At 45.7% G+C, this 20,910-nt stretch overlaps 1 protein-coding gene across 2 annotated transcripts in view; it reads left to right on the top strand.

Annotated features, from left to right (window-relative positions):
- The window catches only part of CSMD2 (CUB and Sushi multiple domains 2), a 518,793-nt gene that overhangs the window by 312,234 nt on the left and 185,649 nt on the right, over positions 1–20,910 (top strand). For both annotated transcript variants that reach the window (XM_065421846.1, XM_065421845.1), the window contains exons 14-18: positions 1,852–2,046; positions 5,046–5,184; positions 10,145–10,332; positions 11,841–12,029; positions 13,104–13,220. In XM_065421846.1, the coding sequence (XP_065277918.1) occupies positions 1,852–2,046; positions 5,046–5,184; positions 10,145–10,332; positions 11,841–12,029; positions 13,104–13,220 (828 nt within the window). The remainder of the gene's footprint in view (positions 1–1,851; positions 2,047–5,045; positions 5,185–10,144; positions 10,333–11,840; positions 12,030–13,103; positions 13,221–20,910) is intronic.

Consider the following 20,910-nt stretch of genomic DNA (forward strand, 5'->3'; position numbering starts at 1 on the left):
ATCTCAGCACCTCACAAACGTCAATGGTTTTGTCCTAACAGCACCGCTGCGAGGGCGAGAAATTATCATCCCCGCTTTGTAGGTGAGGAACTGAGGCAAGGAGAGATCAAGTTATTAGCCCAAGGTCATTCAGATTCAGCGAGGCCAGGATTTCAATCCCTGAAGTCCCAGAACAGAGCCTCATCCATAAAGCCACCCTTAATTCTGCCTGTTGTTATAAAGTGAAAAATACCGTTAGTGTTGGTGATGCTGGAGTCATGAAAACTGGGTGCGTATGGAGAGAATGGATGGCTCAGGGGAGTGGCAGTGGGGCAGAGTTAGCCGCTAGTTAACTGGTTTGAATGCAGTACAGGTTACAGAAGAGCACAAGTCATTGCTGTCTGATAGCTGTTCATTGCTTATGCGAATTTGCAGTCGGAGGCTAGGTCTACATTACAAACACTACAGCTGTAGCACCGCTGCTGTGCCTCTGTAGCACCGTAGTGTAGCCATTTACTGCAGTGACAGACAGGGTTCTTCCGTTGACCTTGCGCTGTCTACACTGGGGCTTAGGTCAGCTTAACGACGTCTCTGAGGGGTGTGAATTTTTCAGACCCCTTAAGCGATGCAGCTGGGTTGACTTAACTTTCTAGTGTAGACTAGCCCTCAGTCTCCACCTCAGAGACCCACCAGAGCAGTTGGCCCTACCTTGCACCATTGGCATTCCTGGACGCAGAGCCTGGGAACCTAAAAGGACAAGACAACTGGACACCCTCACCCTAAATGCCAAGGCTGAGACACATTGGTGGGGAAGCTTGCAATGCCGCTGCTCAGCCTGTACCTGTCATATGGACCAAAAAATTTAGGCTGGGATTTCCTAGAGCCCATGGGAGTAGGGTGCTCAAATCCCATGAACATTCACTGGCAGTTGGGTTCCTAACTCCCTTGGCTACTTTGAAATTTCCAGTCTCTAGAGCTTTCAATCTGATTAATAGACTTACTGTGTTTGTATGATTTACTTAGCTCGAGGAGCTAAACAGTGGTGTTTCCTATGGGAGGGCCAGCCAGAGACCACAGCAGGGGGGGAATAAGGTGGGAGCACTGGACTGGGACTCAGAGACCCTGTCTCTGTTCCTGGCTCTGCCACTGACCTGCTGGGTGACCTTGGGCAAGCCAAATCCCTTCCTGGTGCCTCAGTTTCCCCATCTGTAAAATGGGGATAATGGTACTGACCTCCTTTGTAAAGCACTTTGAGATCTATAGTCGAGAAGTGTGATGTAAAAGTTGGGTGGTATTATTGTTTCCACTAGGGCTGCCTGAAATTTGTTTTGAATTTTGACCAAAAATGTCCCCGGGGGAGGGGGGGGGGAGTTTTGCATAAGCTTATGCTGTTTTTTAACCAGCTCTACCCTTCACCTACACTTGAGGGACCTGATCTATCTATCCATGGTGCTTAGAGGACCCCATAACCATAGCATCTGAGTGCTTCGTTATCTTTACCATAACTATCCTCATAGCATCTTTGTGAGGTGGGGCAGTGCTATTAATGCCGTTGTACAGATGGAGAACTGAAGCAGCACAGAGAGGCTAAGTGACTTACCCAAGGTTACAGAGGAGTTCTGTGGCAGAGCAGGGACTTGAATTCAGGTCTCCTAAATGCTAGGCTAGCACCTGACCTCCTGCGCTGTTCTGTCTCTTCTTGAGCCAGCTCCCATTGAAGTCAATGTTGCCTTCAGTGGTGCAGGATCACGCACCAGGCAGCTCTGTGGAAGTGAAGATCCTGGATTTGGGTCTGACCTGGTTGTTTCTCCATTGGCAAGAGGTTGGGTGGGGAAGCGACTGACTCACCGCCATCTTGTCACCCCCCTGCAGCGTTCAGGCACAATGAATGCCCCGATCCTGGGGTGCCCGTCAATGGGAAGCGGTTTGGCGACAGCCTCCAGCTAGGCAGCTCCGTATCCTTCCTCTGTGATGAGGGCTTCATAAGAACCCACGGGTCAGAGACCATCACCTGCATCTTGAAGGAAGGCAATGTGGTTTGGAACAATGCGGTGCTGAGATGTGAAGGTAAATCGCTGTTTCCCCTCCCTCCCCAACCCCAACCCCATCTCCAACTCCAACGATGATTTAGAATCTGTTTTGGATAGGAGATTAAATACATGAGGACTTGACTCTGGCCCTGATCCAGCAAAGCATGTGCTTAAAGTTAAGCACATGGATAGTCTCATTGAAGAACATGGGCTGCTCATGTGCTTAAGATGATATGCTTTGCTAGGTCAGGGCCAAAGGGCTTAGCAAGTTGCAAGATCAAACCCTAAATAGATAATTTAATTGTGGGGGGGGGGGTTAGTGTTAGAGAGAGAAATCTTCCGCTAGTGGCTGCAGCCTAGAGAGAAGGAAGCTACTACTACTTCCCACTAATGCCCCAATCCTACAAAGCTTTCTTACGTGCCTTGCATACTGTGAAGAGCCCCAATGACATCAAAGGCTACCACACCATGGATAAAGCAAAATTTATGCATAATTCTTTGCAGCACTGGACTCTAAAGGAGATTTCTGTTGTCTCACACATAGAAGCTTGTGTTATTTCAAGCTGAAAGACCAAGGTTCTAATCCCCAGCTCCACATGTGATTTATGTACCATTGGACTCTTGTCTGCACCCTATAGTTTCCTTAGAAACTTAAACAAACCAAATAATCAGTGAGTGATTAATTCTGTGACTTTTTTTCAAATAAATTATGGGATTTTTTTTATTAGTTCAGATCTATCTACAACAGGTGTTTTTCTTCACACGCGCACACACACACACACACACACACACACACACACACACACACACACACACACACACACACACACACACACACACACAGCTTTGATTTGTTAATAACAAAAATAAAATTCTTTACCACAAGTCGCATGGTGAGATGTAAAGAAAAGAAAAAGGAAAGGGTTGAGATGCATTCCATTTCATTTCTTTTTTCCCCCCTCCTGATTTTGGAGACTAAAAATCTTATGTATTCTTCAAATAATAGAAGAAGCAATAGGCCTTTGCAGTGAAATGAACAATGAATTTCTTGCTATAGAAATTCAGACCTGTCTATGAATCTTCAGTATATCAATGACTGCATCAGGCCCCTATAATGAACTCTGGAATTAGATGTTTTGCAGTTACAGCTCCATGCCAATATGTCTATGACCACACACACACAGACACACACACACACACTCTTAATTAAAGGTTCTGATATGGATTTCAAAGCAGCTCCTGGTGCTTTAAAGTTTCCAGTGTGGAAAACAGAAATGAAATGAAAAGAGCTTGTTAGAAATTAAAAGGCCTCTTTCCCTCTCTGTTCTCGGAGAAGAGATGCCAGGAAGTGATATTTGCAAGCGTTTGAATTACAGATGTGCTGAAGTATTGAGAAATAATTTCAGTAATTGGCCATCCGTGTTTTAATGCCAGTCTGCAAATAGCATGGAGGATGCTTTATTGTCTTTTCCATTAAAGGGAGAAGAGGGTACTTGCTGTCCAGAATGATTGTAATTCAGTAGGAGACTGCTTTTTTTGGTTTGTTTTTATTTGATTTTTGCAGGGAGTTGGCAAATGAAATATTTGTGGGGCTGGCTCAGTACTTCAGTTCCCTTTGTGAGCCTGAGTGTTTAACTGCGCATGTCTCTAGCTGGTCGGGGGAGGGGAAATATATAAATAAAATTATATTTTTATCGACTTTTATCTGTGATAACCCAGCTCTATTAACTTGTACTTCTCTGTGCATGATCTCTTGGCTTGCCTTTGACTTGCCCTCCAGTATGTGCTCAATTAAATGCAAATTCTAATTAGTTCTTAAAAAAGAAAAAGGGTATGTGTAAAAGTGTAGAACAGCTTGTCTCTCACACCAACGGAAGTTAGTCCAATAAAAGATGTTACCTCACCCACTTTGTCTCTATGAAATACTGTTTGGTGTCTGGAAAATGACTAGACAAGAAGTCCATATCTGAAAAAAGAGCATCTTCTCCCACAAAACCAACAAGGTGGACAGCAGGTGGGAGGTTTGGGAGACACTGGAAAGTTCATGTGTTTGAGAAATGGATTTTTGCTTTTGGATCACTGATTAGGACCCAGCGTGGGGAGGGCTGATCCCATGCCCTGTCAAATCAATGGATCAGGCCCTTGGGGCCAGACTTGCAAAGGCAGGCAGACGCCTAGTGGGGTTTACTAAAGCATGTGAGCAAGTTAGGCAGCTAACGTTCGTTGAAAGCCAATGAGAATTCGGCACCTAACACAAATAGTCACTTCTTAAATTCCCACTGGGCCCCAATCTGCATCTGTAGGTGCCTAAACACCTTTGTAACTCTGGTCCTTAGTGACTGAGAGTCATTACCGCCTGGTAGCTGTTTGTTGGCCTGTGGGAAGTGAGTTTGTTGGGTCTCAGCCCTGGTGCCCATTTCGTAAAGCCGCTGCCAGAGCTGGAACTGACTGAAGGCTTTGATGGCTGTCTCAACAGAGAGAGGTGAAGTCCCAACTGGGCCGTGAAGACCAAGCTGTCCTCATGCCTGCAGGGCAGGTTTGAGGCCTGTAAGTTGGGGAGTATCATGGGGAATCTTGCATAAGTAGATTTCAGCCTCCCAGACTGTCCACTTTCATGAGACCTAACTTCACTGTGAACATAAATTATTGACCCTACCCGTCTAGGAACTGATATGTCCTACATCAGCATACTTACTGTCTGCAGAGGACTCGAGGGAGTAAAATGAGGGTCCGGCTGTAGAATCTTGCCTGTATGCTCGGGGTTCTGCTGATCGCCATATTTGGGGTCGGGAAGGAATTTTCCTCCAGGGTAGATTGGCAGAGGCCCTGGAGGTTTTTCGCCTTCCTCCGCAGCATAGGGCAGGGGTCGCAGGCTGGAAGATTCTGTTGTGGGTGGGTTAGCTTTTGTGGCCTGCATCATGCGGGAGGTCAGATTAGATGACCATATTGGTCCCTTCTGACCTTAAAGTCTATGAGTCTATGAGTAAACTCGGCTAATTAAACCTTTCGCCTGATTCCTGTGTCCTCTTTCCCCAGCTCCGTGCGGTGGCCATCTGACTTCTCCGAGTGGAATGATCCTGTCCCCGGGCTGGCCTGGCTTCTACAAGGACTCCCTGAACTGTGTGTGGGTGATAGAGGCTCAGCCGGGATATCCCATCAAAATTACATTTGACAGGTGGTCACTGAGGATAAAGAATAGCATGGCTTCTGTTAACCAATACTGCATGTGTGTCTGACCCTGTGCTCACTGAAGTCAATGGAAAGATTCCCACTGACTTCAGACAGGTCCTTCATCAAGCCTTATATCCAGCACTAAAAAGTAGCACTTATGAGTTTTTTGTTAAAGTCAGGCAATTTATTTTGCACATTTTTTCAAAAATTTGCATAACAATCCAGATTTTTTGTGTGATATTTTCCCCATCATTCAACCAACTCCACAGTTGGTTAATCTCCCCCTCTCCCCCTGACCTTCCTCTAAAAATGTGAAATTTTGAAATTGAAATAAATGAATAAATCAGAAAAGGTTTTTTTGTTTTTTTTTTAAGGAAATATTTCCCCTTTTTTCAATCAGCTCTCCTTTCTGTCTATGAACTAATCCTCACCACAGCCCTACCAGCTGGGTAAATAAGTATTCTTACCTCCATTTTGCAAATAGGAGCACTGATGCCGAGAGGTCATAGGGCTGCAAAGGGATTCAGGGCCACAGTCAGATATGAACCATCAGGCTCCTGTTTCCCAGTTCTGCACTCTGACCACCATTTGCTAAAATCTAGACAGCATTGAGGATGTGTAAGCCAACTGGCTCGGATGGCTAAAATAAGAACTAATCTACATTTTGAGCCAGAGCTAAGAACATGTTGAGGTGGTTCTAACTTTCAAACTTATGAGAGGAAGCATGGTGCAGTGGGTAGGATAGTTGCTTGGGACTTGAGAGGATCCAGAATCAATTCTGTGCTCCAGCACAATGACTTTTAAGGCAAGTCACTTTTGTATCTCAATTTTCTCTCTGTAAAACCTCCTGGGGTGTTGCAGGAGTAAATACATTTTGTGAGGTACTTGCGCATTATGTTAATGAGGGCCAGAGAAATAAGTTGGATAAAAATTTTAAAATACATTACATTCTGGATGTGACTTTGCTTCAGAAATGGGGCAACAAATTCCTTTTTCCTTATGTATTACAGAGAACTGTTTGAAAAACTGCGGAAACATTTTCATAATTTTTTTTTCTGTATTCCAAAAATGAGATGTTTGGTGCAACTCCACATACATCATGGATGAATCTGGCATATTAATTACCTGTCTCTCCCCTGACGTAGGACTGTGTGGAGAAATTCACACACAACGGATTTAAATCAAGGCCCTTATTTTAGGGCTAAATCTTCCAAAGTGATCGCCAGTTTCAGAGAGGCTGACCATCCACAATTCCAGTTGACCCCAAACAGGAATGTTGCTCAGTGGGGGAATTTACTGGGGTTTGGCCCATTGAGAGCATCTATGTCTGGGATTATAGAATTGATACTTATAGTGGCTGCTGCTTCTCATTATGATTATTATTTATATTACAGTAGCACTTAGAAGCCCTATTGGGCTGTGAACTGCATATACACCTAGCAGGAGTCACTCCTTGGCCCAAAGAGCTTACAGCAAAATACACAAGACAGAGAAAAGATGGGAGAGGAAAGAAAGGCACAGAGAAAGACAAGAAAGAACTGATTCGACCCAAATGACACAATGGCTCTGTGGTAGACTCAAGAATTGAGCCATTTCTCCTGAATCCCAGTACAATGCTCAGTCCACTGGGCCACACCATCTCTTTTAATCAACACAACAAAGTGCACGTACATATAGTAATAGATAGTTCCTGCCACAACAAGCGTAGGGCCAGATTTTTAAAGGCCTAATGGAATTTTCAAACGTATCTAGGGGCCTAAAACTCACTGCTTTCAATGGATGTGAAGTGCGTAATTGCCTAAATACCTTTAAAAATCAGGGCCTTAGCTTGTAAATAGACAAGACAGACCAAAGGTGAGCAAGGAAATGAATCATAGATTCATAGATTCTAGGACTGGAAGGGACCTCGAGAGGTCATCGAGTCCAGTCTCCTGCCCTCAAGGCAGGACCAAATACTGTCTAGACCATCCCTGATAGACATTTACCTAACCTACTCTTAAATATCTCCAGAGATGGAGATTCCACAACCTCCCTAGGCAATTTATTCCAGTGTTTAACCACCCTGACAGTTAGGAACTTTTTCCTAATGTCCAGCCTAAACCTCCCTTGCTGCAGTTTAAGCCCATTGCTTCTTGTTCTATCCTCAGAGGCTAAGGTGAACAAGTTTTCTCCCTCCTCCTTATGACACCCTTTTAGATACCTGAAAACTGCTATCATGTCCCCTCTCAGTCTTCTCTTTTCCAAACTAAACAAACCCAATTCTTGCTCTAGGTCGTGCAGCACGCCAGCGGTAGAACCATGAATTGAGCTGAGGACTCCTAGTCCAGTCTCCTGTGTACTGGACCACGTTGCCTCTCTGCTCTACAGCCAAAATGCTTCTGAAATAAATGTAGTCAAACTTTACTAATTCTGGGTCACTGAGAACGAAAATGATGCTTAAAATTGTTGATTGGCTCTAGTTTTCAAGATATGCTATTGGGTCAGTATATACGACCCTTGACTTGGGAATGGCGGAGGATAAGTGAGTTATAAAGGGAAGGGATCTCAATTTAAACCAGAAATGACTAAAATACATCTTTGACTGGATCTATGAATAAATCTATGACAGGGTTTGGACAGTACTTGCTTTTTAGGCAAAACAATGAATGATGCAATCTGAAGCTGGTATTGCGTCATACATGATATGAATTGCATCATGTTATTCCTAGAAATCATGGATGATGCAATCATAACGAAGCTTACATCACTCTGCTGAACAAATTGCCCTATATCAGCTCTAGAAATCATACAGTGTCGTGCTCTCTTATTTGTCAGTGTTTGATTTTGCAAAGGGACACATTTCTGTTTAGCCAAAGTGAGTAGAGATGCCTCGTACTTGTGTGAACCGTGCAGATAACTTCTGCTATGTTTGTGGTGAAGTGACTTTTGCATCACAAAAGCGCAGTATAACCACTATGGTTAAGAAAGCCTATCACCTTTATTTTGGCTGCAAAATTGGAGATCGGGACAAGAGGTGGGCCCCACACATATGCTGCAACACTTGTGCAACAAATCTTCGCCAGTGGTTGAACAGGAAAAGGAAATCTATGCCTTTTGCAGTGCCAATGATTTGGAAAGAGCCAACAGATCATACCAGCAATTGTTATTTCTGCATGGTGCCTCCAGTTGGGAAAGGTGAGTCAAAGAAGAAAAAGTGGACTGTGCATTATCCAAACATTCCATCAGCTATACGCCCAGTACCCCACGGAGAAGGACTGCCGGTTCCTGATGCACCAGAATCATTCTCACTTGAGTCAGATGAGGAAGAGGAAGAGGATGAAACTTCTGGTCCTGAACCATCAATGTCACAGGACCCACATTTTCTCCCATCCTCCTCCTCTGAACCACACCTCATAACACAAGGTGAACTGAATGACCTTGTCAGGGATTTGGAACTACCCAAGAGTAAGGCAGAGCTGTTGGGCTCCAGACTACAGCAGTGGAATCTCCTGGCAGGTGATGTTAGGGTTTCCATGTTCCGTGACCGTCAAAAGGACCTTGTCCCATTCTTCTTCATGGAAGGTGATCTTGTAGCCTGCAACAACATCGATGGTGTGATGGCAGCCCTCAGCATCGTTCACGATCCAGATGAGTGGAGACTGTTCATTGATTCATCGAAGACGAGTCTTAAAGCTGTTTTACTGCATAATGGCAATGTTTTACCATCAATTCCAGTTGGTCATGCAGTCCATATGAAGGAAACCTATGACAACATGAAACAACTTTTGAGGTGCATAAACTATGACCAACATCAGTGGCAGCTTTGTGGCGATTTGAAGGTTGTTGCTCTCTTGCTTGGTCTGCAGACCGGATACACAAAGTACTGCTGTTTTCTCTGCGAATGGGATAGTCGTGCAAGAGATTCCCACTTCATCAAGAAAGATTGGCCACTCCAACAGTCATTGGAGCCTGGGAGGAAAAGTGTTCAGCATCCACCACTTGTTGAATCAAGGAAGATTTTGTTACCACCCTTACACATCAAGCTGGGTCTGATGAAGAACTTTGTCAAGGCCATTGACAAAACACAATCAGCTTTCAAGTACCTCCGTGGAAAATTTCCAAGGTTAAGTGAAGCTAAGATAAAGGAAGGTGTCTTTGTTGGTCCTCAGATTCGTGAACTTCTTCGAGATGATGCATTTGACCATGCAGTGCGTGGCAAGGAAAAGACGGCATGGAAAGCCTTCCAGTTAGTGGCAATAAATTTTCTCGGAAACAACAAGGCAGACAACTACAGGTTGTTGGTGGAAAACCTCCTCAAGGCCTACAAAAGCCTTGGTTGCAACATGTCACTAAAGATACATTTTTTGCACTCTCATCTAGATTTTTTTCCACCAAACTGCGGAGCAGTGAGCGACGAGCACGGCGAGCGATTTCACCAGGACATTGCAACAATGGAGAAACGCTATCAGGGCAAATGGAGCCCATCAATGCTTGCAGACTATTGCTGGACAGTGACAAGAGATGCTCCATTTAATGAATACAAGAGACAAGCCAAGAAGCGCCGAGTAGACACTGAATAGGACTAAACTATGTACAGAATAGTTTTTTGCCTTTTTGTTTCATAATAAATTTTATTTATATAACCCTTTTGCTGATTTTTAAAGTGTTACATAAACAGGACAGGTGAAATATTATCATGTAAAGCAACCATAAACACATGAAAAGACCTAGGTTTACAATTTATGATTAAAACTCTACTATCTACACAATATACATAGACATAAAATGTAAAAACTTAAATATCTTAGAAACAGTAGCCAATCAGTTGTTTTAATTGTCATATTTGAATTCAGCACATCAAAATACATAATAAATAGCACATTTTATCTCTGAAGCAGACAACTTCTCAAAAATTGTAGACCAGTGTTATTAGTCTTTCCAGAATTATAACATGGAAAATGCCAATTTCTTTATGTCCCTGGCAGGTTTAAGACCGAGGTGAATTACGACACCCTGGAAGTGCGAGACGGCAGGTCCTATTCCTCCCCACTGATAGGGGTCTACGATGGAACTCAAGTGCCCCAGTTCCTCATTAGCACCAGCAACTACCTCTACCTCCTCTTCTCTACCGACAAAAGCCACTCCGACATCGGCTTTCAGATCCGATATGAGAGTAAGTGTAGTTCCCAGCAGCACAAAAGGACTCAATCAAAGGCCCATTGGAGCTACTTCTCCATTCTGCTATGCAGTTAGCGCTGTTACTCTTAAGTGTTTTGAGGACCTCAAGCTATTGCAATCTGATAACAGCCTCTGCATTATGATTATCTTTATTGCTATTTATTTTATGTTATTTGCAACAACTTGAAACAACATCTTCAGAATAGATTTTTTTTTTTTGGTAAGGAAGCAGATTCGACTTCCTCTTTCTGTGTTATCCCCTCGCCTTGAGACTAATCAGTGGCACCTCATAGGAACAGCCTGTGAGGATCCCAGCTTGACAACAACCCATTACAGCGCAATCCTTGCAGACGTTCGAGTGATTTTATGGGAGTCAGAGGAGGGTGCTTGGCTAGAGAGAGGAACTTGTGTTTGTTAAGCATTGTGATTATTATTCGGTGGTTATCATTACCTGCATTGATTAACGTGCCCATTGCAGTGGCATCTGGGTGTGCATTGATTGAGTGAAACACATGTTTATGGGCAAGCTGTGTTCTCAGATACTGTCTGTGCAACTCATGCGTCTTCTGTTGACTTCAGCGGCAGTCTTTTTTTCTTGTTTTCTCTCTTCAAAAAACACCTGTCACTTGCTCTGCGTGCTATGCTGTATGGTGTTTGTGTGTCTGTCTATCAGTCTGTCTATCTGTCTATATACATAGATATAAAATATGTGGGTGTTTTGCATAGATAAATAAATACGTCTCACATACAGAGGTAAATTGTATCCAGCAACAAACTACGAACGAACTCAACAAAAGCAAGGAATACGTTTGCTATTCATCTGCGACCATATGGTCCAGAATAATCACCCCACAATGATGTTGATAATGACAACACTTGTCAACCATCATCTCCTTCAACAAAGCCTCTCTCCCGCCCCCCCCCCCCCCCCTGCCCTTTGCTCAGTTGAGGAGCTTCGCTGCATGCCTGGAAGGGTAAGGACTCTAGGCTCTGGCGTTCCAAAGTGGGAGCAAAATCCGTAGTCCAAGGACCTGAAGAGAGAAACCCAGCCGCCTGCTGCTTCCTGTTTAAATTGAGAGGGATCCAGCTGAAGCCCCTCCACTAGGTGCAGCACCAGTCATTGCCATGGGATGTTCAAGGGCAATCTTCAGCTCTGCTGCTGTCACTGTCAGAACTCTGGTGGAGATAGCTCTGTTCCCCACCAGTCCTGGGTATCCCGCTTCACGCTTTCACTGCCACTCCTGAACAGCTGAGTGACACCAAACCTACCCATTCCAGGCAGTGAACACCATGCTGTCTGAGTGCTTCCCAGCCGAGGGGTGATCCAGGTCTGGGGAGCAGAACTGGGGCCAGCCCAGGTCTTGTGCATGTTTCTCAGATAGCACAAGAATGATTTAAAAGTTCATGATAAAATTCCTCCTCCCCATGCAGCCACCTTCTGGTTAGGGGATGCAGAGGGATCTAGTTGCTCCCGTTAAATCTCTGATGGTTTCTTTGCTGCAGCTGTGAAGCTCCAGTCAGATCATTGTTTGGACCCCGGGATCCCCGTAAATGGACAGCGCCATGGGAACGATTTCTACGTGGGAGCTCTAGTGACGTTCAGCTGTGATTCGGGCTACACCCTGAGCGACGGAGAGGCCCTTGAGTGTGAGCCCAACTTCCAGTGGAGCAGGCCTCTGCCCAGCTGTGAGGGTAAGGGTTTTGGAAAAGAACATCTGGAGGAGGGGAACCCAAGAGTGGTGAATTCTCAGCATCCTGTGTAGGGCTGATGTGAATCACATGGCTGAAACACAAGGCACTAGAAGCTGGTCTTTATGTACAATCTGTACCATTAAAATTCTGCAGTGACTGGAATACTGCAGTACCTCGGGTATCCAGGGCAATGATCGTGATGCTGTGGTGTCTCCAGTTTTCACTGTAGCTACCACTTTACTGGAGGGGCCCGGGGCAGGGATTGTTGAATTTCTAACAGCACCTACTCTGTGAATCTTATTTGTGATTTCACAAGCAGCGTTTCCCCTGGGAGGGAGGCATGTTGGTGTTCACCAAGAATAACTATCCTTCTGAATGTCTGTGGTTTATTGGAGGGGCTGGTGGTGAATTTAGTTTGCATTAGAGGTGCCCAATTTACAGATCTGGACAACAAAGGTCTCTGTTGATACACAGAAAAATTACAACAGCAGACCGCTTTCCCCCATACTGCCCCCTGAGCGTTCACCCGTTCTGATCTGGGACAGTTTCTTGGCGAGCAAACAGATAGTTTAATCTCCGTGGCCCATTCAATCCTTGGCCATTGGTCCATTGGCTCTGGCATTCTGTCTCTGGCAATGCCCAGAGTGCAGGTGAGGCAAGAAAATGAAGGCATGTAAAATGCAATTGGCCACAGTGCAAAGCTATACATAGGGAAGAGGGAGGGTTATTTTCCCTGACCTGTGCACTAATCAAGTGTATGCCCTGATGCAAGAGTTTTGATTAGCTGTAACCATGGGTAGTATCACTGATCATAAAATTAGTCATCCACTGTAGCCAGCATGGGTCCCCTTCTTCAGTGGGTGCCATAGGCTGACTGCTACATGCCACATAGCAAAGTATTTCCTTTGTACGTTCTAAATGTACTTAGTGTGGATTTCCTCACGTTGTCCCCAAGGGGAAGGGAAGAAGAGCCTTTTCTGTCCTAAATATCCCTGCCCAGTTCTCTCTAGCTCTTCTCCTTTTTCATAGTCACTCCGTTGGCTTGTCTGATTTTAGCACGTTTGATTTTTGCAGCTCTTTGTGGAGGTTACATCCGCGGCTCCAGCGGCACCATCTTATCCCCAGGCTTTCCTGATTTCTACCCCAATAACTTGAACTGCACCTGGGTGATAGAAACTTCTCACGGCAAAGGTGAGACACCTTTAGATTAGGGTGGTTTTGAAAAGAGGCCGTGCTGCGGGATAGTGTGTGTGTGTGTGGGTCGGGGGGGACAGCGTCCCATGTAAACATGATGGTTGGCTTGCAGAAGAGACAAGGGCAACCCAAAAATAGCCAGGGTGTGTTGGAATCTCTCTCTCTTGTTTCCCATCAGTCCTCGCAAAAGTGATATGGGACTGACACTGAGGGTTGGGTAATGCAACCAAGGCTTTCTCAGAAGCACCTCGTCTTTCCTCCGGAATGGGGAGAGGTGGCATAATAACATAGGTAGATGGACCCAAACCCTCACATCCAATCTCTGCAAGCTTTGGTGAAGTCCCAATCCATAACTAAACCTTACCTCTGGTACTGGTCTTCCATATGGCCTGAAGCAGAATCCCATATCTGAACAGATCCTCCTTATAGAGGGGCCTGGGTCCCGCTCCTTTATGCTGAGCTGTACTGCTCAGGTCCAGCTGTGTAAGGAAGTGAAATCTTGCAGCACATCCTAGCAGACCCATGTCTGCTCAGAAGTGATGTCACCATTACAGAAGAGACAGCAATGACGTCTGGTGGTTACAAAAAGGGACTGGTAGTCAGGACTCCTGGATTCTACTGCTAGCTCTGCCACTGAATCATTGCATGACCTTGGGCAAATTAGTCCAATGCTTCTGCTTCCCAACCCGTCAATCTAGAGCAAAAAACCAAAGTCACCTTTTGAAAGCATGTTGGGATCCTCGGATGAAAACCACTGCATACATACAAAGTATTATCGTGGTCTGACTGCTTAATACTCGGTTATTCCATCATGTATGTTCACTCTTCTGCCTCTTATTGACATGGAGGCCAGGAGTTAGCGCCCCCCCCCCCTCCCCCAGGTGCCTGGCTCCAGTGTGCAAGGAGCTACCTCCAAGCTTAGGTTGACTTTGTGACAGCATCTTACGGGAAATGAGGTTAGATTTGATACCCATGCTGCTCTGGCTCACTGGGAAGTTTCTTCCTAAAACAACCTGGATTAAGGGTGTGTGGGGGGAGTTATATCCCTTATATAACCATGTCCCTCTGTTTATACCAGGTAGCAGCACATGAGAGCTAGGATCAGCCAATTTTGCAAGACCCATTTTTATTAAAGCATATAAACTTGTCAGTGAAAAGCACAGGGCATGATGGGAGCCTTCACGTGCTGTGAAAAGTATCCTGTTGAGCAGTGCCAATCCACTCTTCATTAATCCACTCTGCCCTGGATTCAGCTTTTCTGATGAGAGACATTGCATTATCCTGTTGCTAAGCTAATGCACAATACAGAGACCTGACACCCTCTCATAAGAGGTAATGCAGACGGTGGATGTGCTCCCCAACTCCGAACAAAAGAATATCTCTTGCCCAAGACAAGCTGCATTTTCAAACAGTGGCGCTGTGTCTATACTAATCTTTCTTTTTTTAATTCTCCTAAAGTGTCCAGCAATGCATGCGGGAGCCTGAGCTCTTTGGAAAATCTGGCTCACAGTTAAAATTCGCGTCCCTCCCCCACCCCCACCCCCCGCACTGTGTCCACAATAGTATCCGAGCACTGATGGGAAAATATAAAGTGTAAAAACGGCCTATGGGCCAGAGGGAAGAGAGACTCTGTGTTACTATGTATGTGTTGGGGTTTTTTTATTCCCCTTTTTCCCTTGCTAGGATCCTTCCACCAATGCTAATTACCAGAAGCCTGCTGGAAATAAATACCAGGGAGCGGTGGAATCTCTCTCCTTGCCCCAGCCCACTGTCTGCATTCAAAGGCACTTTGCTGGTCAGGGTTATGACTCAGCAGTTTGGGACTCTGCCCCTGTGCCTCGCTGAGTCACCTTTCCTGTATTTCTGCAGCAGCCTGGGTTAGGCACGCAGAGGCCATGCTGCTGTGTTAGTGGGGGAAATCAGGAGAACATGGAACCGAATTAGAGTTGGGTGGGAAAGGAGAAGATACAACAGAGGACATAATCCAATTATAGGAAGTTGGCACCAAGCTGCCTTTTATGTCAGACAGTCCACTCCCTCATTGCTCCTGGAGTTCAGACAAGTCGCGTTTATTTACCTGCACAAGAAAAGGGGAGCGTGCCTGAAGTTTTCCTTTTATCTAATGATTTTGTGAAAGGCGACAGAATGTAGCCAGAGGCCGGACTGTGATGTGCTGTATATACATTCTGTTTCCATTGAAGCTGTGCACGATTTCTTAATGATCTGTTTTTGCTAGGCTTTACTGCATTAAATTGCAGAATAATGCGTTACACGGAGATCTCCCAGCCCCGTTCAGCAGCCTCTCTCCTACCTACAGTAAGAGGCAATGGAGCTGATTGTTACTTTCACCTGGGGTCAGATTGCGATGGGATGAATTTGGGTTGGTGGGAAGTGAAGAGGCTTGCAGAAATTGGGGCAAATTCTGCTCCTAGTTATTCCCATGTAGCCTCACTGACTTCAGTACCACCACCCCCTTATTGCAGAATGTTGTCTATTGTTACATCCTCATCTCTGAATTCTCTGTTCTCTAACATTGCAGTTGAATTTGGTGCTCATTAAAGTCAGAACGTTAACTGCTCTGGTGTGAGCAGCATTGACCACCGGCATGGGATGAGTTCCCCTTTGCAACACTCACTTCTTGACCAATGCCAGTTCAGTTTGGACTTGCAGCACCCCATGCTCTTCCTGATTCGGGCCACTCACCCTGAGCTCTACTGAAGCACCTCCATTCAGAATTGCACTGCGCCTTACTGCTCCAGTCCTGGGCCTACACACATGGCTCTTAAAGCATATCTCAGTCCATACCTCACTCCAGTACTGAGCTTCCTCCCAGCTCTGCCAATGCAACCCGGCCCAGACCTGCAGTATCGTCTTGCTGTTCCAGGCTTTGACCCCCCTCATACTCAGCTCTGCCAGGGAATTTCAGTCCAGCAGCCTCTTCTGTACCAATATTGGGAACCTGACACAGCTTTCATTGTCCCATTGTTGGAATGGCAGCACTCGTGCCTGGGAACAGATGGAGTTTCCAGCTGCCGGGTTCTGAATCTGTTGGAGATTGTTGTGCCATTTTTTGCATGGGGATTGCTCACATTGGAGACACAACAAACTGTACTTGCTGGAGCTTTGCAGTGGCTTCTGCTTGGATATTTACTGGGTCCTTCAGGGGGTGGTGCAGCTTCTGATGAGATGCTGAAGTGAGGGATCTTTTCCCGGGTTCCATAGCGTGTTTGCCATCTCTTTGCAATTGGGCTTCCTAATGCATGACTGACATTTTGTTGTTATTTCCATGTTGTCTTTCAAAAAGCAGCTTGAGTGGGAGAGACGTTTTCTGAATTCTGATGTAGGCTAGGAGGAGTTTAAGGCCGTGTGCATGGATAGCTACAGAATGGCCAGGTCTTATACATGAGATCAGCCTGATCCCCACAGGTCACAAGTCAAAACTGAGACTGTATAGCAACTCCATGGAAAGTGACCTTTCCAGTGACAGATACTCTAGCACAACTTGCCATTTCTAACAGTGTGAGAGGAATTTGTCCCGCCATTCTCACAGCACCCCCAGATTATAAAATGTGCCCAGGTCTGCATATTATTCTGAATGTTCCTAAATGCATCCTCCCTGCTAAGCCCCATCCTTTAGATCACTGGTTTTCAACCTTTTTTTCACTTGTGGACCCCTAAAAATTTTCAAATGGAGATGGGACCCCCTTTGGAAATCTTAGACGTAGTCTGCGGACTACCAGGGGTCTGCAGAGCACAGGTTGAAAACCACTGCTTTAGACATTTACTACTCCTTTCTTTATTGTCTTCAGGACTCCTTGTTTGGCTGATGGGTTGATTCCTTAACCACCTTCCACCCTTTCATTCATGAGCTCTTCTTTCCCACACCTCTTCCTGCTGACTTACCATTTGCAGTGGCAGATCTTTCATCTCAAGATTCTAGCAAGGTTATTGACTTGCTTTCGGTCTCCTTCCTTAAGAGCTGACCCGGAGAGCTCATTCTCGCTTTTCTCTCTCGCTCACTTGCTTTTTGTCTTTTGTTCTCTCCTGCTTTTATTCCTCTTTCGTTTCTTCTTTTTTTTTCTTTTTCATTCTCTCTCTTTCCTCCTTTTTAAGGCGAAATCCCTTGTTTTGGGATGCGGAAGGGGTTGTTGAGATCTGTTGTAAAAATCTCAAGCCAGCTCCTGCTCCCGTGGAAGTTAGTAGCAAAAGTCCCATGGTTTTTTTTTGTGGGGCATCTCCCCAACTCTTATTGCAAGTGGCCAGCTGAGCCCCCGCGTGGGCAGTCTCAGTGGAGAGAAAAGGATTTCATGGTCCAGAGAGAGAGAACTGCCATCTACTCCCTCTGAGCTGCCACTCCTAGCTCAGGGCAGCAGCACAGCACCAAGGCAGTTTGCCTTGCCCTGGTTTGTGCCAAACTCCCACAAGTGTCCTCTTCAGGACCTGTCAGTCTGGCCTCTCACCAGCAATAAACTCTTCATTTCATTGCCAGAGTAGCGGCTCTGGCCTCTCTCCTGCTTTGCGAGCACATTTGCCTGTTCCCCTCTCAGCTCTCCACTCTGCACGGTGCCCCCAAGGGCACAACCCTTCCCTTTCTCCCTCTGCATTCCCTGAGACTGGCTCTTTGCTTCGCACTGACCCCAATGAAATATTTATTATGGATGATTTTTCAGTGACATATCGATCCCGCCTCCTTTCCTGTGCGGCGGGCTCACTTTCACTCAGACATTGCCTGGGGCTTACCTAGACGCTCCGTCTTCCTGCTCACATCTGCTGCCCTAGCCTTGATCTGCCGATCTCTCGTAGGGGTGATACTTTCTAGTCTGAACATCAAGGATCTCACCATCTCTGATCACTGTTTTTTCCCCTCTACACTACATCTCCTTTGAAACGAAACATTGTCCCTCGCCCCAGGCTAAGTCCAAACTCAGCCCTTCTGTCGTGCCATGGAATTCTATAACCCTTGTTTTATAATGTATCTTCAAACAAATTGCCCTATCAGAGCCTCTTTCATAATCCAGGTCATACCGTTATTTTACATTGGCGCTAATGCCACCCCCCACCTCCGTGGGGGGTGGGGCTTGGTGGGGCCAGTGGAGATTGGCGATGGCCCCAGGTGAATTGGGGAGGAGAGCACTTGCATGCATGCAGGCGTGGCGCCTCCCCCTCCAGCAGCTCTAGCCATTCATTGGTCAGCTGGGGGAGGAAGAGAGCTGATTGGTCCCTCGTGCTCCCCTTTCATTAATTTAAACTATAGCCTGGGCCACATGGAGCATCTTTTTTGCTCCGTTTCACCAGCCATACATGTGAGCATCAGTGAAAAGTAACCGAGTCTTAGCGTCAAACAGGCACAATTCCCATTTTCAACTGTCTGTAATGGGCCACTCTCTTACTACTTCAAGTTATTTTTCCTCCTTTGGTATCCTGCTGTTAATTGATTTATCTCGTTAGACTGACCTCCCACTTGGTAAAGCAACCCCCATCCTTTCATGTATTTATACCTGCTCCTGTATTTTTCACTTTATGCATCGGATGAAGTGGGTTCTAGCCCACGAAAGCTTATGCCCAAATAAATTTGTTAGTCTCTAAGGTGCCACAAGGACTCCTTGTTGTTTTTATTGTCTTCATCGTTATTCTTCCTTCTAAAAGGCTCGCCCTTGCTTCTCCAAGGACATTCAGCATGCTGCCCTGATTCCTGAAAGCCAAGGCTGTCCAGGATTGGGAGGGACAGTCTCTATACAAGGGCAGGTTGACTTCCTAGATACATCAGGGCTTAAAACCAGCAGAAACGCACCCATATGCCGTACCAGCCCTTCCCTGAAGATGCAGCCTTATTCTCCAGAATCTCAGTTTGCAACTTTAAAAAAAAAAAGTTGATCTCTAGCTATGATGGTTGCAAAGAAAACTTTTAAAACGTGACTCGAGTGTGACTGAGGCAGATGAGTCTTCAAAGAGACTGGAAGAATAGCTCAGAGAAGAGTGAGCTGCCCCATACACCTCAGGGAGGAGTTAACTCAGATGCCCAATGATAATTTTTATATATATATATATAATATATATACACACACACACACCCAGGGACCTCAGCAGTGCCAAGCACAGCAAACACAATCATATTCTAAACATCTTCACAATGTACTGTCTCATTTGGTAACTCTGATGCGGGGGCAGGGCTCATTTTGTGGGTGGAGTCTGGAAGAGCCCCGCCCCTCCCTCCCCCCTTCCTAGTCTGACCCTGATGCCCATTTATTTATTTCTGAGCCGCTGTGTTGAGACTGCCAAACGTTATGCTAGTTGAAGCCATCTGCATTAATGATTTCCTGGCGGAGCTGGTCTGAGGAACACCAATTCTTCTGATAGGCCACAGAACAGCTGTTGTGTGGTAACTTTTGGTCCTTCTTCCTGCCGTGTTCTGGGTTGAAAATAACACTTAGCTCTCATAAAGCGCCTTTTCATCTTTGGATCCCAAGCACTTTACAAAGGAGCTCAGGATCATTATCCCCATTTTACAGAAGGGAAAACCGAGTCACAGAGCAGTGGAGGGTATTGCAACTCAGTGACAGAGCTGGAAAGGGAACTGAAATCTTCTGATTCCCAGTCAGCTAGACCACTAAACTAGCAGTGAAATACTCTGCAGCACAAATACCAATTTCATGAGTCATCTGCTCCCAGATCTTTCTGAATTTTTGCTCTGCTTATTGCATGTGAGCAATACACTCGTTTTCTAAAGGAAGCAGCTGTGTTGTTGTAATGTCTTTTTTTACATGCCCAAAGGCACTAATTTACATTACGGACTAATGGGCTGTAAAATTTCAGTTTAAAAAGAGTTTAATTTTTAAGATACTTAAGTCTGAAAAAAGATTTTTTTGTTTTTAATCTGATAACTTCTGAGTGACCAAAATGATTTCTTTTCCCCCTGATTTGGTAAAAAGAAATTTGCTTTCAGGCTGACACATTTTGTGCTGCAGTCAATTTCAGACCAGAGCAAAGGTGTAGTCAGAATTGCAAATTTCTTTTAAATGAGTCTGTAGTCAGCCCTATGGCTTTAGTTATAGAGCTGTTAACAGGCTCCACTATTAGAGGCTATGGCCTTGTCTACACTGGCACTTTACAGCGCTGCAACTTTCTCGCTCAGGGGTGTGAAAAAACACCCCCCTGAGCACTGCGAGTTGAAGCACTGTAAAGTGGCAGTGTATACAGTGCACCAGCGCTGGTAGCTACTCCCCTCGTGTGCTCTAGATGGACCTTTGGTCTGACCCAGTATGGCTGCTCTTATGTTCTTAGCAATAGTACTGAATGCCAACAGAAAATTTGGAAGGGATGTTAAATCTCACGCTTCAGGGCTGTACCCAATCTTGAATTGTTAGAAATCAGGACGAGACTTCACGCGGGAACCAGATTATCCTGCATCTACTACTGTGTCAGGGCCGGCTCCAGGCACCAGCATTCCAAGCAGGTGCTTGGGGCGGCAATCTGCAAGGGGCAGCACTCCGTGTGTTTTTGCCGCCCCAAGCAGCGCGCTGAATTGCCGCTGTGGACAGCGGGGGCCGTCCGTGTGCCGTTAGGGCGGCACGCGCGTTTCCGCCGCGGCAGCAATTCGGCGGCAGCTTCTATGTTCAGCTGCCCGCGGCGGCAATTCGGCGGCTTCTGTCTTCCGGCTGAAGACAGAAGCTGCTGCCGAATTGCCGCT

This window comes from Emys orbicularis, chromosome 23 (assembly GCF_028017835.1).
Source record: "Emys orbicularis isolate rEmyOrb1 chromosome 23, rEmyOrb1.hap1, whole genome shotgun sequence".
NCBI classification, from domain to species: domain Eukaryota; kingdom Metazoa; phylum Chordata; order Testudines; family Emydidae; genus Emys; species Emys orbicularis.